Below are 27,900 nucleotides of genomic sequence, written 5' to 3'. Positions count from 1 at the left end.
GCTGTTGTTTATAACATGAGATGATGCTGCGAATCGATGCAGGGACTCAAGGCAGGGACTTGCCTCTGAAGACGCATCTCAGAACCGTCACCGGCTCTTCTGAATCCCCCAGACCTCAGCTTCCTCAGACTGGGTCCAAGCTGCCTGCTGGGGAGGGGGTGTGAGGCAGGGTGTGAGAGATAAGATGGGAGGACATGGTAGGCGCTGAAGGGGTGGCAAAAAGGGAACTTCAGCACGTTAAAAACAATTAAAAGCACTTTAAATGGAATCACTGGAGCCAAGGTAGAGGGGCTTTGCTCTTTGCAGGACCTTTATGAAGACTGTTCTTTTTGCCCCTCTGAAGATTGGCGCCCTGGGCCTGGGCCCAGCTCGTCCAGGCCAAAAGCCAGCCCTGGTAGTTGAGACACACAAGATAACTGAAAATCTAATGAGGTGAGTGGTGCAATAAGGTTGGAGTGTCCGAGATCAATTTCGACAAATACGGTTGGATTTTCCCAAGAATTAGACGCCAATGGCTTTATGTTTTTTGCCTGAAGATAGAAGGGACACTTGCAAGGGGGGAAATGAATCACTCAAAAATTGTCAGGGCTGTTTCAATCTTTCTTGCTCTCCGAATGAAATGTTTGATTGGTTAGTTAGGCAAATGCACAGAAGAGCTGGGTGGATGTTGAAGGACTGTTTCAGGGGCTCAAGATTTGACTATGACCCAGATTTACTAAGGCCTTGTGCCAATGTGACGCGTAGTATTACCTTCCAGTGTAAAAGATGCATGTTTCTCTGTCCAAAAGCATTTTGGACTGCTTTCTGTCCCCTTGTGCCAAGGAGGCATTACTGAAGTGTAACTTCGATAGATCAGGTAAACACCCATAGGTTTAGATGCCATGCCTATTTACCAACACAGCCAGGCCAGGCTTTGCATCCAAAACTAATGCCTGCTTGAAGCAGGCACTAACAAGGGGAAACGTTTTCATTTCTCAAAACACTGCATTGTGCACAGCACACATCCAGTATGTGGGATCCTTCAATGTCTGTCTAGGTCTAGGAATTGACTAGAAGAGTATGCTTCAAGTGCAAATCCTATGATAGTGCACTCTGACCTCTGTGAGGCTCTACATCGCTCAAGGCATCCACAGGGAAACATAACAGCAGTAGGCGGGTGTTAAAAGATACGGATGTGCACCATGCCCCCCCTTGTGCAAAGCAGCACGGCGAGCTTTGAGAGGTATTGTGTTGAGTAAATAGATTCTAATGTGAAGGAGTTGGCTATTAAGGCCTAATGAAGGTGGCCCAGACCCAAAGTGGTTTCTGCTGTCAAACAAGAAGTATTTATAGTGGTTTTCTGGATAAAGAAGCCTGGCAGAGATGTGGAAACAGACTTTTAGACGCACAGGGCGAACTCTCGGCCTTGTGACTACATTAGGAGACTACAGAGCAGCATAATGTCCGGTGGCAAATGTCTATTCTGCGAAAAGGACCAGCAGGCAGTGACACCAGCTGCAGGTGAGAGAGGACTCTGCACTTAATTCAATGTGTATAAATGTAGAAGTGTATTTAATCATCATGTGCTCGCGAAGAGAACTTCAACTGAATGGAAATATTGCGAATCTGCATGTGGATAACATTACTATTGTTAGGTTCTTTTGATTCGAATTGCTGGTTATTGTAATTGAAAAAGGCTCACAGGAAAGGCTTCTGTTTCGAAAAGATTCATATCGCTACTATGTTGGTTAACTAATGAAAGTCTGCCACCCAGTGGTCAGTAGATTTGCCTCGGTGGATTTCTCTAAAAAGTAGAGGTTTATTTGTATTTTGTAAAGCGTTCAAGACTTTCAACAAACTTGGGGGCATAGCATGCCGGAAACCACTCATTTAACATTACGTGCAGAGTTTAATCAATGTCCGCACAGCTTGCATTGATTCATTCCAATTCACACAACTGCTGACGGAAGGAGAAAGGCGCAATCACAATGACAATAAAAAACATAAATCATATTCAACTAAGCCCCAGAAGCAACGTTGATTTCAAGCTTATACTACAAAGCACATTTGCATCTCATTTCCAAAACTTACAGTCATAGTTTCATATAAGTGAGGTTTAACAGATTTGATTTACAGCAACTGTGTTATTGCCCCACCAAACATATGAATGTGGTTTAAGATTCAACTATTGGTCATTTGTACTTTTACAGTTCAACGCAGCATATTTTCTAGTACTTCATCTTTGTTCATCTAGTTCCGTCTTTTATTTGTGCTTATCCTGTTTGCTTTTTTTTCTAATTTTACTACTTTGTCAGTTTTCACTTCCTACTTTCTGCTTTAAGCTTGGAAGCATAGAGCTTATATATGCACAACAAGGCTACTTTTCTCCCTCCCGTGCCAAGATGACGCCCAGAATCCAGGCAGCTGTCTCTCTCTTATTTTTCCAAAGTTTCCAGTTCATAAGCCTAAAATAAAATATTAATAAGCCTGAAAGACCCTTTCCTTTTTAGGTGTCACCAAGGCAGAATCTGCACTGTCTCTTCGAGACATGCTGTATTCAGGTATGGACTTGAAGCTCTGCCCACATTTTTTATTGGCTGGTCTTTGTCCTCTGTAAATATTGGCTTCTGATTTGTTAGTAGGCTTATTAGTCCCTCCTTAGTACCTCCCTTTACTCTGTTGTTACCTCCCATGAGGACTGTCCCTCTTACCTGTGTCCTTATTCAGGGCCTTTCATTTACTAATTAATGTACTTAATTCATGTACACAGCTCTCACAGCTTCAGCAATGGTGGCTGCTTCCCACTTCATAGATTTGGAATTTGCATTTCCTGGTTTCCTACTAATCAGAAGCATTCCAAGGGCGACTGTTCGTGCACTTCCGTGTTATGTTTACTTTGTGGCCAGCTTGTTTACTTGCTGTGGCACGATTCTCTGCACCATTTGTTTCAGATTTACCACTGTTACAATTTATTTGTTAGGAGTTTAATTTTATTTATTTGGATTGGCTTGTATTTTGCAGAGCCGATACGGAGACTCGAACCCAGTTCCCCAGGCCCAAGGTCGGCAGCTCTGTAAGCTATGCCACACCGGTAGCTTCACAAGCAAACTTGTTTTTCTACTTATGAGTCCGGCAGCTCACAAGAAGATCTAGGGCCTCATGTAGGTAGCCAAATACCGGTCGGTAACGGCCGATTTTCGGTAATTATACCGTTACCGACCGGTATTTTGGCCATTGGTATGTAGGGGTACAAATTTTGCTTTCGGAATTTACCGAATCGGTAAAATTACCGATTCGGTAAAAATACCGAATCGGTAATGTTACCGAATCGGTAACTTTTCCGAATCGGTAATTTTACCGATTCGGTAAATTCCGAAAGCAAAATCAAGATGTAGGGGGAGTGTGTGTGTGTGTTTAAGAGTCGGTATTTACCACCAACTTATAGTTGGTGGTAAATAATGAATGTATGTGTAAATGCATTTTTACGCGCGTAGCGGTGTGCAATGTGGCATACATACATGCCCTTAGGGCATGTATGTGTGCCACATGTGCACACATGGCCGAATCAGGGGTGCAACAGGGTGTCAATGTGACACCCTGCCACCCTTGTATGTGTTCCCCCCATTACCGAATCGGTATTTACCGATTCGGTAATGAGGCATACCTTCCCCTCAATGGGAAGGTATGCCTCATTACCGAATCGGTAAATACCGATTCGGTAATTACCGACTAGTAACGATTCGGTAAATAATACCGACTCATTACCTACATACCAGTTACCACTTCTAAAATACCGATTCGGTATCGTTCGGTATTTTAGAAGTGGTAACTGGTATGCTACCTACATGAGGCCCTAAGTGTGTGCAAAAGCCACGCTATTGTCTTACCATGGGCAGGGGCTGCTGCTTGAGAGCAGTGTCTGGTAGCTGAAGGCTAGGGCTGCCACGTCTGGCTCCATAACCCCTGCTGTGTAGCAGCTTCGTTTCTCCTCTTTCACCCTTCTAAAGTGGTATTTTATTTTATTCTAAAATAAAGTGTGTGCGTGTTTAAAATTCATACTGCAACAAAAGTATGCATGTTTAAAATACATACCACTACCAAACAGAGCAACTGCGTTTTTCTTTTAGTTGCTCTGCTTTGTTGCGGTATGCATTTTAAACGTGCACACTTTTGTTGCGGTATATATTTTAAACGTGCACACACTTTTTATTTTATTTTGTTGCATTGACGACGTTTCTGACCAGTCTACGATGGCGATATACGCATTTTACTTTTCATTTGGGTTAGTACCATTTCTATTGCCACATGATTTCACTATTCAAAACACATCATGGCGATCTGGCAGCGGAGGTGCTTCGGGTGCAGTCAGTAACTTCACGCAGCAGCTTTCTGTCTCCAGGACGGCGCAACAGGCGCTGCATGGGGCTGGCAACCAGCTTCGGGCTCCTGTTTGCTTTGGGTGGGAAGTGGGTGTTAGCCGCACACTGAGTAAACAAATTTGATTTGTTGGTGTATGTGTGGAACTATCTTTGCCCTGTTTGGAAGACATCTCACACTGTGTACAGGACAGCCAAGGGTTTCTGTTTGCAGTACACAAGAGGCTCAATCACTGTGCAGAACGTCAAATCGACATATTGTGAAGAACATAGATTACGTCAACTGTGTTATCAATACATGGTCTCATCATCGTTGTTGTTTTTAAATGTGACATGTACCTCCATCAAATGACATCTACAGACACAAACTCTGATTAAGCACTGAATAAGTCCCATGGGGGATGAAACGCGTTGGCGGCAAGCAATTGTGTGATATTTTAAAGGAATAATGTGCTTCTGAATAAAAGGAATAAAGTAACTACAATCAAGTATTGCGCCCATCTGTCTTGATCATCTGGGAAGCTGTTCATTGATATATTGTGTTTTTGCTTAGATTTGATGAACTAGGACATCTACACGGAATACAGACGGTTGCGCTCGGGTGCGGGGTCGTTCTTGTTTTCTTTGATAGTGGTGATTCATAATCACCTTCTGTGTGATGTATGTGGGTCACATCCCAGTCCCAACGCACAGAGATTTAGTGTAGATCTGACAGGCTCACACTAATAGCGGCACTTGGTGCTGGACTCGTAAAGCTTTTACCCCCTGCAGTGTTTTTTCACTGTGCAGAAGCCCTAACTCATTTGCAACAGAAGATCTGTGTGCAAAGGTCTAGAGAGTGTGTGCAGCAGGATCATGTCTCAGATTGAGTCTGTATGTAGCAGGACATCTAAGTACAGCAGGTAGTTTGTGTGCAGTATGTCCCAGTCTCCAAGCTGCAGGCCTCTCCCAGTGTGTGTGCAGCAGGCTTCCTGCTGTTTGTGACTCTTCACGTTCAGTCTCTATGATTGTTCAGGTGTTTTATATAGCACTGACATACTGCCATCTCAGGGTGGTCATGCACTGCAAGCATACCAACATTCAGAAACAAAGGACTGTCCAGACAGTCACACTATGCAGAGTGAACACCAATCATGAAGGCATGGAAACTGTGTACTGAAAGCAGTGCTGTGGTTCGAGTTGTTGCAGAGCTTAATTGAACAATACTATGCATAATAAACTCCATCAATTAGGTTCAAAACTGATTTTACAGTCTGACACTATGACATGTATATGTTATAGATTTGTCAGTTTTCAATTTATTGTAAACAAAGTAACTCCAGTTTCTTATCAAGTTTCACATAAAAGATCCAGTCAGTTGTGACTGTAATAAGATATTCACTTTTCATAAGACTGGACCATGTATGAGAAGTAACATGACATATCAAAGATGAAGTTTACTTCATGATAAGCTTGAGTCCAACCAGATTAAAGAAAGGATTCATGGCAAACCTTTACTGATTATTAATGTATTGTACTTTATCTGCTTGAAATAAGATTATAGTAGTACATTTGGGCATTAAAACCACTAAGCCCAAAAATGTATCTTTCAACTGCAGGTTTTCAAAACACATAAATAAAAGGCATTGTCATTTACAATGCCAACAGCTCTAATTCTCGCAAAAGCGAGACCTATTGCATTGCAAATGCTTGTTAATAGATTGTCCCAGTGGTACACTACTGTACAGTAGACAAGAGACACTTGTGGGCACTAATGTAAGATTTGTTTTTGGTGTGTCAAAGAAGTACTTGGCACATCAGGGGTCTAAACTCTGCAGCAGTCCATTTCATGGGCATTTCTAGCACAGCCAATATTTGTATTCAGATTTCCACTTAGATGGTGTAACTGAAAATACACACGTCACACCTCAAGATTTTTTTACGCAATGTGTGCTCTCAGGCAACAAGTTTTAATATGCGAACATGTGGCACTCTTCTTTGTTTTAGGCAACACAACTGGGGTGGTTGTGTTAGTTTGCACACAATCACAGGTCATTTATTTGGTTATCCATTCTATCTACAGGTTTTTCTGGCTGCCTAGAAAGGTGTAAAATCTCTTCACACGTCTGACACTGAGAGGCAGATTTACAAGCCCCTTGCGCCTCTTTTAGGCTGCCGTTGCGTCACTTTTGTGACGCCGCAAAACCAGCGCCATGCTGCGGGGTATTTACAACACGACGCATCTGGGAGATGCATCACGTTGTAAAGCCCTGCGCCAGAAGTAGGTGTTCCGGCGCGGGGGGGGGGGGCGTTCCAGCTCAGGAACGCCTCCTAAAAGTGGCTGAGTGAAATCTACAAGATTTCACTCAGTCACTTTTAAGCCCATGCTGCATCAAAACCCTGCACCTGCTTGCAGCAGGTGTAAGGATTGATGCAGCATTTCAAAGATAGGGCACCCCGGAGCCTTGCTGGAGCTGCGTCGCAACTCCAGCAATGCGCTGCCTTTACTGTCTGTTTTTGCCCCATGGTGCGCCACATTGTAAATGTAAATTTGATACTTGTATAGCGCACTACTCACCCGCAAGGGTCTCAAGGGTCTCAAGGCGCTTGTACGAATACCGCTGTGGAACCCATCCTGGCTTTCCCTGTGAGGCGTCCACTCCTGGGCACCCCCAAGGTGGAGGCCAGGCATCCTTAGCGTTGTGGGGGCCGTTGTGCAGATTAAGCAAGCTATTGCCCAGAGTTGCAGAGTGGGACTCCATGATTGGAATAGGCACCGAGGCGAGAATTATCAGGTCCGTGGAATTTTTGAGCCTAAGACCCGCCGAGGCGGGGAATTGATTCCGGGCTAGACCTCTGCATCAGGGTCTGCCGCTCTAATCATTGAGCCACACTTCTCCATGGTGGCGGACCGTGACGCACAATAACTGGCACAGCCCTGCTGATATGCAGGGATGCGCCAGTTATTGTAAATCGCCCCTGAGTATTCAAATGTTGCTATATGTTTGCTGTGCCCCCTTGGAGCATACATCTTTTATTAACCTAGTCGCAGTGCATGGTCGCACAGTGACCTGCTACTACAATTCTGATTTCGTCGTCTTGCTTATTTTATTACCTTTAATGATAGCTTTGGAACTGTTTGTTTGACGCTAGGAGGTCATTTTATGGCACTGATGCACAATAGTGATGAATAGTTGTGTACTTTCCAAACACATGTAATGCCATGATCATTTGCATCGCACCATCTCTGTTTTCTAGGGGGAGAATTATTCGCTGGCCTGTATAGTGACTACTGGGGTCGAGATGCCGCCATCTTCCGTTCCATGGGACGCCTGCCGCACATTAGGACTGAGCATGACGATGAGCGGCTGCTGAACGGTAAGCACATGTAGTATTGGGGTGACCCCCCCAGCTGCTCGAGAAAGAGTGCTTCCCGGGGACTACCCCAATAATGGGAAAAGTGAGCCCTTTTAAAAAGCTTGGGTGGTGTGATGAGGGCACCTACAGTTTCTGGCCGTCTTGAACGACAGCCTCGGCCCTCTAGAGATTCACATGCATGACTGCTTCTTCAGGGGGAGACTTAGAGGAAGGTGTTCTGTGTTGTGTGAAATGTTTTTCATGTAGTGGTTAGTCAGTTTCGTTGAACTTGCCGTCATTTATCTGTGCAGCAGAGTAAAGTGATTCCTTTGTATCAGCCCCCAAATACTTACCTTCAAAACAATTGAAGTCTGACTGTGTATCAAAGTGTTATCTACGTCACTCTTCACTTAGCACTGGCTTCCGGTTCATCGATCAGTGTGTGAAATGCACACGTCACGTTCTTTAATTGAGGTCCTCGCTTTCGGAAGCACGAATCGACCGACATCTCCAGTTTGTAATCAACAGCTGCTCACCGTGCACACAAATCCCTTCTGACATGTACACGCCTTACGAGACACTGATGGAATATGCAGCCCATCTCAACCACGTTTTAATCTGTGACTCTGTCCCAGGAATTGTTTTGGTCTACACATTTTCCACTCGGGTGTTTGCTAAAGTTTATCGTTTCATGTCGCTATAATGTTAACGTCCATGGTGCTTTTCGACGGATAAGGAGCAGTAAGAATTATAAAAGTGGATGAAACGATATCATACTGAACTCATAATGCCAGATCATTTACCTTGGAATATTAGTTCATTAATGTTAAAAGGGTTTCTAAAGTGCACATTCTCCAACTAGTGGCACCTTAGAACCGTTCAATATTGATGGCAACCTCCATCGGGAAGGGTAGATGAAGGCTTCGCTTGTGGCGTGATGGCATCCTCACCTGGGGTTGGTACAGTGAGCGCAAATGAATTCCACAGTGTAACGCGTGTCATGAGTAGGTACTTCTCAAGAGTGTGTCTGGGGCCAACAGCAGCCGCAAAGCAGGCTGCTCCCATTTTCCCCGACAAAGAGGAGGATGTTTTCCAAGATGTGAAGCTGGCAGGTGTGACTGCGGCAATGCATTCCATGCAGGAATCGCGAAACAATTCCTGAACAAGGCCCAAACCATTCAAAACGCCCCATCAAGACTCATCCTCAACCTACCTCGCAGTACCCACGTCACCCTGCACATCAAGCAAAGGCTCCTCATAAACAAACGCACCCAGTTCAAACTCCTCACACACACACACATACAAAGCACTACACAGCATAGGCCCCACCTACCTCAACAGCCACATTCACTGCCAAACCACCTCCGCTCAGCCAGATTGTGACTTGCGCATGTACCCCGCATACAAATAAACTGGGCCAGAGGCCGTGCTTTCTCATACATTTCCACCAACATGTGGCATGACCTTCCACATCACATCAGAGCCTCCTTATTGCTTCTTCAGTTCTGTAAGAAGTTGAAGAGTTGCCTTTTCGACTAAACTCGGGGTATACAGCTGCCTACCCACCTGCCAAGTGCCTGGATACCCCCATAGATGAAGAATGAGAACTGAAGCAAGGCAAACAATGTATAAACAAATGTTTCATTATTACTGACTGTCAATAAATAGAGCTCTTTAAGCAGCATTGTAATGTTATTTGCATGATGCACTTCTCAAAAATAGCTTGGCTGTGGCATTTTAGAAAACGTCATTTTATTTATCCCTGGGCGCATCACCCTAGGGTAGAGGTCTGCGGACTTTTTGATGCCGAAAACACCTTGTCAAACTTTTTTAGGCATAAGGACCTCCTTCTGACAAAAATTTCTAAACCCTGGTACTTCTCATCATCGACAACTATCGACAACCACAAACGGCCCAAATTCCCACAGCAAATAATATTCGACGGTGTTTAGAAAGCCAAAGGTCAGTGAGCGTGGTGGCGTAGTCAAAGGTGTAGCTAAAGACAAAGGGCCTCATTTATGAGGGATTGGAGCAGGGCAGCACTGCAGGTCTTCTTGCTGTGCTACCTGTAAAGATCACTCCAATCCAGCTGAGATAATCCAAAGTTATTCATTTAAGGAGATCCTTTACACCTCAGCCTGACAACACAGCTGTAGTCCATCCAACTGCTTTGTCTTGAATACAAACATTCTCAAGAAGCAGTCTTCAGAACAACACTATGTCACTTAGAATATTATAAGTGCAGCATTCCACATGAATACTTACACAGGCTGAAAGGTACAGCATATTACACTAGCCTATGCCAATGTGAAAAGGCTGGAATGCACCAAATTTATGAAATACAGTGCAACCCTGTTCTTTTCCCTTACGTAGGCACACAAATTGCTGCGTAGCACCAACATAGACAGGATTGTTTTTGTACAGGAAAGGGCACCTTCCTTCGCAGAATGCAGCACACATGGAAAGAGGAAACAAAAGAAACATTTCTCCTCATTATGCCTCTGCTGGTGAGGCATCCATTTTTGGAGCTGCCCCAGGTTTACTTGATTTTGTAAATATGGAGCAACATCAACATCCATGGGTGTTGCATGGGAACCCCATGCAAAGCCCATGGAACAGCTCCTTGATGCAGAGTGAGACAATGCAGTGACTTATGCTGCTATGTCTTATTCCATATCTAGGAGTCCAAGCAAACCTGGCTGAAGAAGGCTGAAATGCCAGAAACCGGTCCCACTTACTTGCATCATAAATTGTGCTCTCACCGCGGCTTCAGCGGGTCCTTACTAGCGCGTTTCGCGCTCTTTGGTGAATCTCGGCGCCATCTTGGGTAGGGGACGCTGACAGGACGCTAGGCAAGGTAGCGCTCTAGCAGTCAGGTGGACTCGCTAGAGCCCTATATAGGCTTCACATGCAGGCGCGCAGCGTGTGTGCGCGGCGTGTGTGCCGCAGTAACGCCGGAGTCACGCCAGAGTCCAGCCCGTCTGCGCCCGTCCGCGCTAAGGACGGGCTGGATGGCTGGGAGACTGGACATATCGACCGCGCTACCACAAGAATTGGTTATTCCTGGCAGGACTTGATCACTCTAAAGCCTCCAAAGCTCCCTTGTCATCATGGGTTTGTACCGGAGGCGTTTCAGACCTTTCCTGGCTGCCAATGTTTCCGGTCCTCTTCCTTGATGTTGGCTCCTGTTGCTGATGTCTCATTTTCAGATCTGAGTCTCAAGTCAGGAACTAGCCCGAGGAGTGATAAGGGGTTTCTCGTAAATGCGAGGTCATTAATTAAGAACAATCTTGCTTTCAAGGATTTCGTATTGGCTAGAAGACCCGCCTGGGTCTTTATTACGGAAACCTGGGCTAAGGACTCCTCGGGCCCTGATTTGGTTGAGGCAGTACCAGAGGGCTACACGTTGGTAAGGATGGACAGAGTGGCTCGTATGGGTGGAGGGCTTGGTATTCTCTATAGAGACTGCCTTTCCTGCCATATTACCCCACTAGATGAATTTCAAGATACTTTTCAGGCCCTTCAGTTTTCCATTAATGGATCATATTCAGTGCCGTTTACTGGCTTTCTTATCTACAGACCCCCGGGGACCAAAACTGATTTTGGCCATCAAATGCTCAACATTTTGGAGTCACATTTTGGTTGTGAGCACTTTACTGTTCTTGGGGACCTGAATTTCCATTTGGAAAATCTGGAGTCTACCGAAACTTTATCCTTATTGGATATTTTCTCTGGTTGTGGGTTGAAACAGCAAGGCAAGGGTCCCACCAATCAGGCGGGTCATACGCTTGATGGGGTCTTTTCCAACGATACTCGGCTGACCATTGATACTCCCATCCCTCTCTCTTGGTCCGATCACTATGCGATCCCTATAGAACTAAGGACTGCTTCTATTAGTAGCAAGGGGAACGAGCCAAGTAAGATGGAACTGAGACGTAACTTAAAAAATATAACCAATGACGTGCTCGCCCCTAGACTACCTAATCGAGCGATTTCCCCAGAGGATGATGTAAGTTCTGCAGTAGTGAGGATGGAGAGTGCCATTAAAACAGCTATTGATGAATTGGCTCCTGCCTCATTGCGCTACTCTGCGAGGAAAAGTCCTTCGGCCCGTGGTTCTCTGAATCACTAAGATCTCTTAGGCAGGGACTACGGAGACAGGAACGTCTCTGGAGGACTAGCTGGGATTTACGTGAGAGGGATAGTCATAAAACCCTCCTAAAGAACTATAAGATGGAGGTGATAAGAACTAAGCAAGAGTATTTCACCTCTCTTACCTCCTCTCTCTCCTCGCCGAAAGAGCTGTTTAAAATCGTAGACACGCTCACATCATTGAAGGTGCCTGATCCTGTTGTTAGTTCACAGCAGCTTTGCAATGATGTTGCACAATTTTTTCAATCTAAAATTGTTGACCTTTATTCGGCACTAGAGTGTCAGAGGTTAATACTATCTACCTCTACATGCTCTTCTGTTACATCGTCTACATTACCCGAGGAGGTGCTTTCAGGGTGTCTGTCCAGCTTTCCACCTCTTTCCCTCCAGGAACTTGAAGTCCTCCTGACTAAGACTAGGTCGGGGTCCCCTCTAGACCCTTGCCCCCTGAAGCTCCTTAAACAATGTAAGGAGAGTCTTCTGCCTCCGTTATTGGATATTATGAACAGGGCAATGAGGGATGGGACTTTCCCCTCTCAGTGGAAGAAAGCCGTGGTCAAACCTCTGCTAAAAAAAACTACTTTAGATCCGGGGGTTCTCAAAAACTTTCGCCCCATTTCGCTGCTCCCAGCACCTGCAAAAATGCTGGAAACCCATCTTAACCAGCATCTTGCAGCCTTTCTGGAAACCTCAGGCCTGTTAGATCACTCGCAGCATGGATTTAGGAGAGAGCATAGTACAGAGTCTGCCCTTACCATTGTACTCGATAACATCCGCACCAGAGTAGATAAGGGTCAGACCACTCTCCTTATCCTGCTTGATCTTACGGCTGCGTTTGATACCCTGTCTCCTTCAGTTTTAACATCTAGGCTGAGGGATATAGGGGTGGAGGGGCCCGTACTCAGTTTGCTGGCCTCCTTTCTTAGCCAGAGGGAACAGAGAGTTAAGCTGGGGGAGTTTTTATCTCCATCCCTTCCTGTGCATTGTGGGGTCCCTCAGGGGTCGGCATTAAGTCCGACCCTCTTTAACATCTATGTGACCCCTCTTGCCAGGCTTATTAGATCCTATGGGATGGAGATAATCTCCTATGCCGACGACACTCAGATATTGATGTCTTTCGCCCAATCTGCCATCTCTGCTGCCTCCAATTTTAGACACTGTATGGAGGCAGTTGCTCAATGGATGATTTGCAATTCATTGAAGCTTAATGGCGAAAAGACAGAAATTCTGGTGTTCGGAGGAAAGGAGGACTTTTGGTCGGCGGATTGGTGGCCCACTTCGCTGGGTGTGTGCCCGATACCTACTACCCTGGCCAGAAATCTAGGAGTCATGATTGACTCTACCCTGGGGATGGGTCAGCAAGTAAAGAGGACTATTTCTACTTGCTGGGGTTTAATAAACATCTTACGGAAGATTAAGCACTATTTGTCCCTTCAAGCCAGAAAACAAATTTTTATTGCACTAATAGGCTCAAGACTTGATTACTGTAATGCCTTATACTTAGGCATTAATAAGGGCCTGTTAATGCGTCTTCAAATGGTGCAGAATGCCGCCGCCAAGTTTATATTAGATTTGCCTAGGCGGGCTTCTGCGTCGGCTGCCAGAAAGACACTGCACTGGCTCCCAATTGAGGCCAGGATTTCTTTTAAATCTCTGTGTTTGATTTATGGGGCTTTGGCTAATAATAGATCTGGAGGCCTAAGGGACCTGTAGGCCCCTTATACCCCTTCCAGAACTCTGCGTTCCGCTAATAAATCCTTGTTATCAGTCCCCCGGGCTCGTAGAGCCAAGTGGGGTGGCAGAGCTTACTCAACTTTGGCTCCTAAGTTGTGGAACACTCTGCCAGCGGAAATCAAATCCCTTCCCTCAAAGCAAGCCTTTAGGAGGGCCCTTAAGACGTGGCTATTTGCCAAAGCCTACCCTTAGTTTTGGATCTGCCTTTTATGATTTTATTTGGTTAGGCGCCTTGATGCCTTCGGGCTTAGTTTTATAAATTTTCTTTCATTCATTCATTCATTCAAGCCATTCAGGGTGACTTTGCACTGCCTTACAGATATGGTTGAGATGATTGTGCCGCCAGAGCATCAAAAAAAGTGATGCTCTGGCGATGCAAGCCTCTCATAAATAAGCCCTAAAATATTCTGTACATGTTTTAGGTCTTTCACCATCAGGTATTTACATATAAAATAATGGGCAGCATAATGAAAAATACATTTAAAAAGTTGTTACACAGTGGGAAATAGACTGTAGTACATTATGAAACCTCTATTAGTTAATGCACTGAAGAGGTCTATGTGTAAGCAGAGAGCCGCAGAATTAAATGTTGATTGGTGCAGTGGAGAATAGTGATGTGTATTTTTAGTGCTACGCGGTCACAGCCTGTGACGGAAAGCACTGTGAATATGTAAGTCATTATATTATACTTGCATTACACACAGTGTAAGATAGAGTGCTGCAAACCGTGCACATAGTTTTACAATAAAATAGTGCTTCCAAAAGTTAAATTTGAGTGATACCAGAGCTTATGTAATGCAGTTTGGTTTTACACAACTGTCCCTTCAACACCTCTTTTGGGGTACTAAGGGATGTGTAAATGCAGTTAAAATTAAAAGCAAGCACTTCAGAGCCCACTTGTTAAGTCTTTCCACTACCACTCAAAAAAACGAATCTTTGTCATCACAAAACTTGGAGTCATTTGAACAATTAAAGCCAGAACCAACTCCCAAGCACTCTTTACACTTGCAGATTAGCTCACAGCACACATTTGCATTTAATTCAGGCAAGCAGGAACCCTGGCCCGAAGCTTTTCACAGCACTAGAGACTCAATTGATAAAACTTCAGCTCATATCGATCTAAATTAGCCATCCCAGGATAGTTGTCTTTTACCAAAATGAAAGCAAAGATTTTGGTTTGTAGGCACAGGTGAAGCTGGGAATGCAGGACCCCCTGCGCAGGACTCTATGGCCCCCCTGTGGGTCACGCCCCACGGATTGAAGACCTCTGCCCTAGGACTCCATTACCAATACAGATCTATAGTTATGGTAGTATCCAAAATAAGCTCAATAAGGCGGGAGGGTAGCAACGCAATGCATATAATAATACATATTGGTTCCTCTAAAAGGCACGTAGGCAGAGCCTTTTCACTGGCATACATGGCATGAATTGGTGGGGAGGATGGTTTATTTTCTTTGTCTAAACTGACCGTCTGACGCGGGTAAAAATGATCTCTAAACTCCATGTGATGTATTCAGAAGAAGATATTTCGAAAAAATCATTCACTCTAAATATAAGACACCCCTTTTATTCGAAATAACATAGGTTTCGCATTAATTTTCATGTGGTTAGCCGAGCAGTGGTTGCCATGGTAATTACAAATATCTGATAATGTGGAATGAAGTAGGTATTTTAAGGGTTCGCAGTCACGTTAAAGACTTCACCTCGTTAAAGAGACAATATTTCATATTTTGAACCAAAGATTTATTAAATTCCAAATCAGGCACTTTTATAAATGCTGTATGTCTGATGTGTATAATAGAAAAAACTATGAGAAAGATAAATAAATGCGTTACATATTTTTAAATAAATATATTTGCATTTCATGTTGATTTCTGATGGACACCCTATTTCGCCTGATTACAGTGTAATTGGTGCAAAAAAAAACTAGAGGGTTATTTACTAACGTTTGCGTGGGCGTTCACATGGTGCAGAGCTACCCAAATCACTTGTCGATTTACCTTTAAAAAGCCCCACACCCACAGTACAAACTTATGCAGTGCTGCACATGAGTCCAGGTAAAACCAGAGCCTTATTTACCAGCCCCTTGCGCCGCCGTGCCTTCCTTTTGGGGGCTTATTTACAAGTCTCTTGTGCCGCTGGTGTGTCACTTTTTAAATGGGAAAAAGTGATGCAGCTCCGACGCAAGGGGCTTGCAAATATGCCCCTTAGAATCCAAAACGTCACCCTTTGAACTAGGAAAATAGATTTGGAGTGGTTCACACCCTCTTTTTTAATGTAAAAGAATGGCATTGCTCAGGTAGAGAGAGGTTTTGTATTCTGATCCTGAAACGGACCTTTCTCAAGACGTGTAGCAAACAAACAATTGTTGGCAAAGCGATATCGTCTGGCATTGGTCACTGGGCTTTTCTTTTTCGCATGGTTTTGCAAAACTCTGAGGCTTATTTACAAGCCCCTTGTGCCACCGCTAAGCCATTTCTTCCCATATTAAAAGTGACATACCGGAGGCACAAGACTCTTTTAAATACTCCCCTCTATTGTTGGGGTATTTTCCATGTCCTCAACAATCTAAAAACATTTGCTATACATTGCGCTGGTAGCCCTTGGCACATGTGGAAACTACTTTGCGAGTGGATGTGCTACTTGTGAAAGGGCAGAATGCCATACTCACATTAAAGTTAGCCATTGGCCGAAGTCGCTGTCCTGCGCTGTGTGCCATAATGGCTGTAAGAAAGACGTGACCGACACAATAACAGACCAATGGATGAAGAGGGCTGGTGAAATCTCCCATAATTATGTATATTATAATTTAGTCAAATCAAAAGGTCTTAGCTAATGCCAGACCTGATCAAAATGTTTGAATGTCTCTTGACTCAGTCACACATGATCACACATGAACATATTTCAAGAAAAGGGGTTAAATCAAAAACAAACTTTCTATTCTTCATCTTCCTTCTAACAGAACCAAAGTTTGTTGGCTCTGGCGTCATTCCTGACAATGATGATCCCGATGACAACAAGGTTTACTTTTTTTTCACCGAGAAAGCACAAGAGACAGACAAGGAAAACGGCGCCATTTATGCCCGGGTGGGACGAGTGTGTGCGGTAAGATCAACATTTTTACATTCCATACTGAAGTACTAGCGTTTCTAAACTATATGACTGAAAGTCTCTTTTGTTCCTTAAATATGTTAGAACATTGTTCTTAAAGTTGTTAAATTATCAGTTAACAGACTGATTTTCTGTACTGAATTATCTTCATTGTTCCGAGTTCAGCCAAGCTTAGTCTGAGCATTTACATCACTGAGCCTTAGAAACTGGTGCGAGAATGAAAAAGAGATGTCATATTCTTGGCCCAACTCGGAAGAAAGGAATCCTCGCAAAACAGTAATATAGTATAACTTCGCTTAGTTCACACTCGCCTTTAAATGGTTTTAGAATTTTTGTTCTAGGTAGAAAATGAGAAAGTGAGGAGCAGATTCTGTTATTTCGTTTTTCCAAAGGGTCCTATTTTTCACTTCCACTTTGGTGTGTTTCACCATTTCCTCCAAAGTGTTTGCAGTTTTAGTCTTGTATTAAAAAAGGATACAATTGACATTCAATTTCGACTTGCGGCAAGCTTACGAAATACAATTAGGTGATATGGTGTTTATTCTGTGCCTTTCGCAGACTGATTGGATATCAAACATCATTTGTACTTCCCTTGTGCAGGCGTCCTGTGGATTTATGTAGCCTGACTTTTGGTAATCTTGGCAGACTAGGTCTTGTCTGCCCGTTTTCGTCCAGTGTTGCCGGTCATATTTGTGTTATTACTAGCCTGTTCAGCCTTGGAAGCAGTTTATGGACGCTTTGTATGATTGCAACATGCCACAAGGAATCAACATATGAAATTACTGCTTTACTCCCTCTAGTAAGTAATGCAACATAGCCAGCGTTGAAAAAACATATTTGCTTGACATTGTATAAGTCTGCATTAGTGGCATGTATGCATGAGCTGAATACAGCTGTAGCACCACGTAATGCCCATTGCAACCTGTAAATGTTCTACATACGGACAAGTATACGACACATGAGCCATACGAACTTCATGCAGGAGACAAGCCTGCTCAATTAGGCCAGGCACCTTCCCTTGGTCATGGAGGGCTTTTCATAGCTTGGATTGATTAACCAACTCTAAAATGGAACTAAGGTCAAATGTAGACAACATGTTGGAATTATTACAGGGAAACACTGCTCCAGCATTCTGCAATTAAAAGAAAGCATGTAACATGGAGCCACGTCCATCAAGGATTTTTCTTTTAATAGCATGTTAATAGAGTATTCCTCAGTAAAAGGGATTTGTGACTGTTGCAGTATAATTGTTACAGAAACATGAAATTAAATGTCCAGGTGTGCCTTATCGAATGTGCCCCATGAAGGTGCATTTGGCCACTCCTAAAAAGAGGTGCCAGAAATCACAATTTCTTTTTGTGAAATTTCATAACAATTCTTTGAAGTTATGTAAAATTTTTTGAAACGTTCTTGCTAGTATCTCACGTAAAACTTGCTCAGAAGGGCATTCCTTATATTGCATTCAAAATTCATACAAATACCAGCTGGACAAACACTAGTTCAAGGAGAAAATGTACGTGGACCACAGTTGGGAGACATTTTCTGCGGGACAAAACAAAACATGGAGGGGCATATCAGCAACAACTGGCGATAATTATCGCTTAGCGCACTTAGCACTAGGATAATTATCGCCGGCTAGCGTGGATTTTTATCGCTGAGATAGCGTGCTATTAGCAACGCTTATCTCAAAAGCGATAAAAATCCTAGCGCTAACTGCCTAACGTGAGATTATCGCTGGAAACCCAGCGATAATCTCACGAAATGTGGTGTTAGCTTGTTGATAGGGCCTCACAAAGTTAGCCATGCTATCCACCTTCCATAGGATATCATGGCTAAATCAGTCCTGAAGCAGGCGTAAGGAAAGTAGCGATAACAGGGGTTATCGCTATTTATCTTGCCGCTATGCTTCATAGCGTGGGGCTTGATGATAGGAGAAATGTCGCTTAGCGACATTTCTGCTCTCATGTCAGGAACGCCCACTTTGCATCTCATTAGAGATGAAAAGCTGGGCGATAAGAATACTTGCGCTAATGCAAGGTTTCACGCGTTAGCGCGACCTTGCTAATTAGGCGATAAAATTATCGCCGCATTTCGGGCAAAAACGACCGCAAAAGCAGCGATAATTTTCTATCTCCGCCTTGTAAATATGCCCCATAATTTTGGGAAGTAAAAACCTTGTGAAATTGGTACACTTAATTGTTTTTTTCTCTTAAAAAATGCCATCCCTAATCCTAGCTTGCATTTGGTCAGGGGTCCTCTCAGGACACATGGGATTGAGTGGGACCTAAGCACTAAGCTCTTAGGAATGTCCTGGAGTCCCGCCTTGGGCTTTCCTGTAGTATTGAACTTTGAAGTCTGTTCCAGTGATTTGCCAAGCATGCTGCTGGAGCACAGCCAGATGTGAATATTCTGAAAAGGAAATACAAGCCTCTCACCCCACGAAAATTGAAGAATGCCCTCCACAGTTAGACAGTGCAACGATGCATGAAAGTATACTACAAACCACAACCCAGAAAATATTGATGGGCTGTGTATTTTATTAAGTCTATTGACACAGCGAAATTTCAAAGTAACTTAAAGTCTGTTCATAGTAACGTCGACAAAGTTTCCACCCTGTGATTTAGTTATAAGGTCTTCTTCAGGACTGGAGAAGCACGTAGGACATACATAGTGGATAGCATCATTGGACTGAACTGAGAAAATTACCAACCCACAGGCCTGGTGTGGCGGTGCCACTCATCTGCAGGGAGAGTCTTTCGCAGTTGGATCATAAACTGGATCTCTATCTCCGGTTATGGCTCATGTACTATGATTATCCAATAAAAAGGAAATCAATAAATTATCTTTCAAGGTACTTTGCTGAAAATATTTTAAAGCTATGACAAATAAAAATGTGCTTTTTTTCTTTGTTTTCAGAATGATGTAGGTGGACAGCGAACGCTAATAAATAAATGGAGCAGTTTTCTTAAATCAAGGCTCATTTGCTCAGTTCCGGGACTAAATGGAATTGACACATATTTTGATGAACTCGGTAAGTATCAGGAGGAACTGTAAAACACGATTGCACTAAAAATCCTTTTTATCCAAAACACCTCTCACCTTAACGTCTATAACTTGTTCGAGAAAATGTGTTTAATTTGAATGAAGTATTGTGAACAAGAAATGATGCTATTGGATTCGATATCGTAATTCCCTCCACAGACAGCTACTTGGAGCTCGTGTTTATGATGTAAAGGGTTCATGAGCAATGCACCACATAGTGTGAATACTGGCTTGGTTTGTCTATATGTTGCCCGCTATAACAAGAAGTTTTGAAACTTTAAAATTCCTGACACACAGATAGAGCAGCTACCACACTGTGTTGTATGGAGGAAATGTGGGATGTAGTGGGCGAGGTGCTATCCTGTGTGGGAGTTGTTCTAACATTAGGAGGAACTGCTCACTTAATAGATCATTTGAAAAATAACTTAGTGAATGTTAAATCGCTGAATATAATTATGTGAGCTGCAGTCGAATCGTATGAAATATATCCTAGATATGAACAAACTTTGACAAACATTTTTTATTCTCTGTTTGAAATATTTTTGCGCCAGTAATACTTTGGAAAATTCTCTATAGTTCTCAAGGAAATATTTTATACATTTTTAAATAACATTGACTTTGTTAAATTGATCAATAAATACCCGCAAGCAGTAGAACCTGTGCCTCTACGTTGAAATTCGAAGCTAAAGCAAGCAATAACTAAGCCAATAGGCTTCGCCTTTAAAGATGAGTGTGACATACTGGCTTCGCCAATGTTTGTTTTTGGCCTGTCACAATGCATGAGTGTGTGTGCTTCAAGACAAATATGCGCCCATGGGTCACAATGCATGCACATACATGTGCAGTCCCTCTGGCCATTTTGCAGAGCACGTGGCACAGGAGCAGCAGGGGATTACTGGAGCAGGGCAGGCGCTGGGGCCAAGGAGTCTGTTTGGGCGTCGGGCTAAATTTGATTGGGGGTCTCATAAAAATTCACATGCGTGATGGGCCATGGGCTAATGAAAGCTGGTGAACAACAACACCGTTATGCCAAAGGTTGAAGGCAGATGAACCACAATCGCCGGATGGCTGAAAGCGGCTGGATAGATGGGAGGGAGGGGGGAGTGTCAGGGGGAGCGAGAGAGAGAGAGAGAGAAAGAGAGAGAGAGAGAGAGAAAGAGAGAGAGAGAGACCTACATATTTCTACTGCAGCAGGAGTGATACAAGGTCGATGATACATAAACCGAATAATATATAATAACTCTAATAATCTTCCAAATAATCACTGTGCAGCAAACCATACAGAGCTAGGCTCTATTCAACATCAGGTGGGAAAGCCAAGAGCGCCGTTAGAATTCTTCGTTACATAGCGATCATTCTTGAGAACTAAGGGCCAGATGCATCAAAGGGTTTTGCCCATTCTGTATCTATGGGAAAATGTGTTCATGCATATGGCCCTAAAGGTCTAAAATGCCTATTGAGGGTGGTAGAAATGCATTATGGGTCAGATACGAGGCACAAGAGAGTGGTTTACAGCTGGATGAAGGAATTCAGAAACATTCACTAGGTTATTTTTTAAATGATCTATCAAGTGAAGAGTCCATCCAAATGTTAGAACAACACCCACACAGGATGGCACCTCGCCTACCATATCTCACATTGCCTCCACACAGCACAGTGTGGTAGTTGCCCTATGTGTATATCAGAAATGTTAAAGTTTCCAAATCCATTGCAATCGCAAGCAAGATATAGACAAACTAAACCGGCATCCACAGTATGTGGTGCATTGCAAATTGAAGAGGCACTAGGGAGTGGTTTGCAGGTGGACAAAAGAATTCTGATTTTTTTTGTTGTTACAATCACCTAAAAAAGTTACCAATCACCTTAGCATTAAATAGGCAGGATCGAAACTTCCGTGCAACAAGAGAGATTGTTTGTCTCTAGTAGAGTTCTACAAGATGAAACCCAATAATATTAAAGGAGGACGTGACTGAGAACTACTTTTAAGTATGGGCCATAGAGCAGATACCAAACAGTGGAACGGCCAGGACACACATAGCTGTTATTTTTGACATTGAGAGAAACAAACGTGTGAAATGAGAGCTACTCAGAACTGAGGATCCAGACCCATCCCTTAGAGTTAACTTGCATTGCAGGAAAATCACTGCCGCAGAAATGCACCAGAGCCTAAAAAGAGAGAGACAGGAAGAGAGGGAGGGCCATGAGAGGCAGATAGAAACACAGAGAGAGGGAGAGTAGCTTGTAAATCCCACTATGTTGGGGTAAAAATGTCCAAACTCCTCAGCAGATATCATGATAATTATACCAATTTGTTGCAAATGACCATGTTTTGGGTGGTACTTCCGCAGAGCCCCTAGATGTTTGCCTTCTTTTGCTGAAACTGTTTTTATTGGCCATAGGACCCTCTACTCCTGTTAACCAGCGGTAAAATGACTGTGCTCACCATTTTAAATCTGGTAAAATTGGCATGTTCCTAATAGATTTAGTGTCATGTGTGTTAGAGATAGTGGGACCCTTCTGGTCCCTGATTGGCTCTTTAGAATAGTGACGTAAATTATTGGGTGTGGTTAAGAAATTTCATGGCGTATTATAGGCAGTTAACTCTGAAGAATAAAGACATGTAATACAAAGCTCCATGTGAGGCATGATCATTTACTTGTACTCGGGCTGGGGAGGACGCTACAACTTGTGATGAGGAGGGGATTACATCAACTCTGCAACCCGAAGAAGTGAGAGTGCTCTTGGGGAGATATTGCTGTGGTCCACCAAACTACTTGTGCTTTCCACGTGTGCCTCAGTCAAAGTGAAAAATCTATGGTTGGCATATGCAGAGTTAAATTACCACTCAAGCCACTGCAAGGTCTGTGAGGAAAGTGAGGGTCTTGCAGAAGGTTTGTTTGTCGTCGGCTAGAAATTTACTGGTAAAGGTCAGACAATAGATACTGTGCCGCAGCCTAACACAGAGCTGTCATTCATACATTGCGACAACGCTAAAGGCAGGGAATACCAGGTACAGAGAAGCACTAAAGGCAGTGATAGCCAAGTGCAAGGAAGCACTAAAAGTGGAAACATTTCTGATGCAAAGAAATTCTAAAGGCAGTAGAAATCCGATACAATTCAAAGAGGTAAGAGTGGTGACGATCCGATGCAAGAAACAAAGCTGCAACCCACTGTCATAGAAGAGGAGAGCACCTTACAACCGGAGAGCGGCGTGAGACCCAAATGCTGGCACACAGCTAGTGCTTAATGTAGGTGCCAGTCTGAGTGGGCAGCAAATACTCCCGACAGCAAAAAGTTCTGCAGGTTATTATGCTGCTGCATTCCGAAAACCACCACCTCCCTGCGATACTGCCAAAAAGCAGAATATTGGTGACAGATGGACTTCTTGGATCAAATCCTTCAATGATTTTATTGATGCGCTTGAAGAAGCAAATAGCAAAAATATCAGTAAATATCTAAAGAATGTGACAGATGAAGGAGTAATAGAAGTGATAAAGAAAATGCCATATGGTGAATAAGTGGTGTACTGTCAGATCAAAGAGGCTTTAAACACCCAAGTTCAATCCAATGCCAAATGTTGACTATTAAAGGTATATTTTCAGTCAAGAAAGGCAGAATGTTGGTAAACAATGGATGTGTTTGTGGAAAGACTTGATTTGCTCATCAAGCTTTGCAAGTTCAATGAGTTCAACGATGAAGTAGCATGCGTAACAGGGTATAAATGGTTGCCTCTCCGATTCCTTGAGATGACGAATGCTGAAAGAGACAATTATCTTGGAGTGAGTACTCATGGCTGCTACAGCGGAAGAAAGAGCTGACATACAAGCCGCTAACATGGACGCTGGAACGGTCCAAAAGGAAAGTGAGCCGAAACACAATGTAAAAGACCACAAAGTAATGTTTCCTAAGAAAAACAAGTTGTGTATTCGATGTGGATTTTCCTTCCAGCATGGAGCTAAATGTCCCACCATTGGACAGATTTGCAAAGGCTGCGGGAAAGAAAACCATTTTGTAACAGTTTGCAAAGCAAAGGAAAAATCGAGTGCGTCACATCAAGAAAATAAAATGGATGTCAGAAAGTTCCAGCGATATTTCAATCACACTCACAAAGCCAAGCAACAACATCAGTTGGGGCAAGTAGAAACTGAACAACGTTGATTGCTGTCAAATTCCTTGTATAAAAGTTCATCACTGTGATTGTCAAGCAACAGTGAGGAAGATGGGTGTGCAATCTCAATGTCAACCCCTGGCTAATGTGCGCATGTAGGATTAGCATCTTGCAGGAAAGAATGCCGGTCGAAGCGAGGTCGACAAGTGAATGTACGAAATTCATTTGGACACTGTCCCAAAATTACCCTGAAGGTGAATGGGTGCTCCATACCTTTTATCATAGACAGTGGCGCAGCGATAAACATTATGCCAGCAGAAAGGTACAATGAACTGTCTCCAGTGCCCTGTTTAACCCTGTTGAAAACTAAAGTGTATGCGTGTGCTGCTTTGACACCACTGAAGAGTCAAGGTTCATTAATCACAACTGGGAGCCATATGAATACGAAAGTTCAAGCACCAACTCATGCCCTGCCAGGCACTACATCAAGTGCATGTTTACTTAGTTTCAGCACTGCTGCTGACATGGAGCTGATTCCTGTAAACTACAATGTCAATGCCTATCATGAGATAGTGAAACCAGTCTTGTTTCATGGACTAGGAAGACTTTAGACAATGAAAGTGAAACTTTACATAATTAAGGACATCCATCCTGTTGCTCAACGACACTGTGGAATTGCATTTCATTTACAAGAGGTTGTTGAGGAAGAACTTGTGAAGATATTAAAGCATGACTCATTGAGCGATCCAGTGGTCAGACACCATGGGTGCAATCCATAGTGGTAGTGCCTAAGAAGAATAGTGGAGGGGCCATGCACCTCTGTGTTGATATGTGCCAATCTAACAAGGTGATTGAAAGAGAACAAAAGACAGGTCCACAAATTGCTGACATGATTACGCAGCTGAATGGAGCCAAAGTGAATCCCCGCCATAATTTGAACAAGGGGTATCACCAACTTTTAGTGGAAGAAAATTGCAGGTACATTACTACCTTTTTGATTCAGGTTGGTTTATTTAGATATAAAAGACTAAGGATCTCATTTATGGCATTTTGGCATAAGGGAGTGTAGCATGGCACCTTGCTGCACTGCCATACCCCAAAGCGAAAGAACAGAATGCACTGTATTGAAGCACTAACGTGCATTCCTGTCCTTTCTGCATATGCTGGTGCTATTTCAGCAGCCTAGCGCCAATGTGTGCACCCTTGCACAATGGTGCAATGGTGTCTCAATTGCAGGCAGGATTGTTTTTGTGTGGGAAGGGGCACTTCATGCACAAAAACAATCCTAAGAGGTTTTTTCCTGTTTCTATGTGTGCTGCAAAATGCAGCACACATGGAAAGTGAAAACAATTTCGAGAAATGAAGCTATTTCAGCTAGTTACACCTCACCTCGGGAGGCGTAAATAATTGTCACTTCCCCAGGCTTACATGTTTTTGTAATTCTGGGGCAGCATCAGATTTCATGGTTGTTGCATGGGAAAACCCACTGCAACGCCCATTGATCACCTCCAGGGTGCAGAGTAAGGCGACGCAGCGATTTGTGCTGTGTCATCCTATTTATCAATCAATCAATCAATCAGGGGATTTTAAGCGTGCTACTCACCTCTGAGGGTCTCAAGGCACTGGGGGGTGGGGGGAGCAGCTCCGGTCAGTCGAAGAGCCAGGTCTTGAGGTTCTTTCTGAAGATGTGCATGGTGGGGGCACGTCTGATTTCTGAAGGTTCTTCCCCCGTTCTTGCTCTGCAGATGCATGAGGGTTTGGCGAGGTCAGCAGATCAGAGGTTTCTCTTGGGTACTTGGGTATCTATCGTTGAGATATTGGGGTCCTGTGTTGTGGAGGCATTTGTAGGCTTGGGTGAGTATCTTGAAAGTTACTCTCTTCTCGACGGGGAGCCAGTAGAGGTTTTGCAGGTGTTGGATGATGTGTTCGTGTCCAGGGATGACTAGGACGAGTGCGGCTGTGGGGTTATGTATGGTCTGGAGTTTGCGGAGGAGAGACTCGTTGATCCCAGTGTAGAGGGCGTTTCCGTAGTCCGGTCTGCTGGTTATGAGTGCGTTGGTGACGGTCTTCCTTGATTTGTGGGGGATCCATTTGAAGGTCTTCCGGAGGATGCGAAGGGTGTTGAAGCAGGTGGAGGAGACTGCGCTGACCTGCCGGGTCATGGAGAGGGAGGAGTTGAGTACGATGCTGAGGTTCTGGGCATGGTCCATCGGAGGGGGGGGGCTGCCAAGGGCGGTGGGCCATCTAGTGTTGTCCCAAACATAAAGGGAGGGTCCAAAGATGAGGGCCTCTGTCTTCTCCGAGTTGAGCTTCAAGCAGCTGCTGCTTATCCAGGATGCAACGTCCTTCTTACCTTCCTGGAATTTGAGTTTGGTGGTGATGGGGTCCTTGGTGAGGGAGACGATGAGCTTGGTGTCGATGACGTAGGATACTATGCTGAGCCCGTGATGTCTGACGATGGCAGCGAAGGGGGCCATGTAGATGTTGAGCGTGGGGCTTAACGATGATCTTTGGGGTACTCCGCAGTTGATCTCTGTGGGTTCGGAGAGGAAGGGTGAAAGTCTGATTCTTTTGGTTCTGCCAGTGTGGAAGGAGCAGAGCCAGTTGAGGGCGGTTCCCTGTACCCCGGCGTCATGGAGTCTGGTAGTGAGTCTACGGTGGGAGATGGTGTCGAAGGCTGCAGAGAGGTCAAGTAGGATCATGGCTGCAGTGTGTCCTTGGTCAAGGAGGGTGCAGCTGTCACCTGTAGCGATGAATAGAGCGGTCTCAGTGCCGTGGTTGCTGGGGAATCTGGATTGGGAGGGGTTGAGGATGGAGTTCTCTTCGATGAATTCTCGGTGACTTTGGCCATGAAGGGGAGGAGGGAAATGGGTTGGTACTTTTTGAGGTCCATAGGATCTGCTGAAGGCTTCTTGAGTAGGGGCCTGACTTCTGCGTGTTTCCAGTCATCAGGGAAAGTGCCGGTTTCAAAGGTGGTGTTGCAGGTGTGTCGTACTTTCGGTGCAATGACGGTGGCGGCTCTGTGGAAGATGTGCAGGTGGCAGGGGTGCATGGGGTCACCTGAGTGGATGCCTTTCATGGTTGAAGTGATGTCTTCGGTGGTGACTGGGGTCCAGGAGGAGATGGTGGGCTGGCTGGTGTTGCTGGAGGAGGGAGTGATTTCAGTGTCAGGTGTCTGGTCATTGAGTTTTCGTAGAGACCCTTGATTTTCAGATGGAAGTAGGAGCCAGACTTGTTGCAGAGGTGTTGGGAAGGTGTGATGTCCATGGTTTCCCTGGGGGGTTTGGTGAATTCCTGGACGATGCTGAAGAGTTCCTTTGAGTTAATGGAGTTGGCGCGGATCTTGTTCTGGATTATGGTCCTTTTAGTGGATCTAATGTGTTGGTTGTGTTCAGTCATGGCGTTCTTGTAGGTGGTGCGGTCTTCCGGGGATTTGCTGTTTCTCCTGTTCTTCTTGAGACATCTGCAGATGCGTCTGGATTCTTGAGGTCGGCGGTGAACCAGGTGGCCTTTCTGGGGTGCTGTCTGTCGGGATTACCTAGGGGTGCGAGCTCGTCTGTGCAGTTGGTGATCCATCTGTGAAGTTGTTTTGCTGCAAGGTTGGCGTCGGTCAAGGTGGAGCGGGCATCGAGGTTGAGGATGGAGTTGAGCTACTCCTCGGAGACCCTATTCCAGTTCCTTCATGGAGGGCAGGGTGCAGGTTTGGGGGCAGTGGGTTTTGTCGATGGGGAAGTGTACCCAATGGGGGTCCGTCCAGAGAGGTTGCATGGTATGGCTAAAGTGGATGTTGTTACCGCCTGAAAAGATGTGGTCAAGGGTGTGTCCTGCCTTGTGGGTGGGGGTGGTGAGGAGTTGTTTCAGTCCGAGGTTGTTGAGGTTGTCCAGGATAATGGCTGAATTGCGGTCACTGAGGTTGTTGAGGTGAAAGTTGATGTTTCCCATGAGTATGTAGTCCATGCAGGCGATGGCGTGGGGTGCGATGAGGTCAGCGATGGTAGTGGTAAATGCGGTTCGAGGTCCAGAAGGTCTGTAAGTGAGAGTGCCTCGTAGGGTCGTTCTGG

General features: G+C 44.4%; 1 protein-coding gene across 1 annotated transcript in view; it reads left to right on the top strand.

The window, feature by feature from the left end:
* SEMA3E (semaphorin 3E) overlaps window positions 1–27,900 on the top strand; it is a 612,412-nt gene that overhangs the window by 450,936 nt on the left and 133,576 nt on the right. The window contains exons 6-8 of the mRNA XM_085652902.1: window positions 7,593–7,712; window positions 16,541–16,683; window positions 19,606–19,720. Coding sequence (XP_085509028.1) covers window positions 7,593–7,712; window positions 16,541–16,683; window positions 19,606–19,720 — 378 coding nt within the window. The remainder of the gene's footprint in view (window positions 1–7,592; window positions 7,713–16,540; window positions 16,684–19,605; window positions 19,721–27,900) is intronic.

This window comes from Triturus cristatus, chromosome 4_1 (genome assembly GCF_964204655.1).
Source record: "Triturus cristatus chromosome 4_1, aTriCri1.1, whole genome shotgun sequence".
NCBI lineage: Eukaryota > Metazoa > Chordata > Amphibia > Caudata > Salamandridae > Triturus > Triturus cristatus.
The sequence above is the reverse complement of the archived record's forward strand: the minus strand, read 5'-3'. Positions and strand labels throughout refer to the sequence as shown.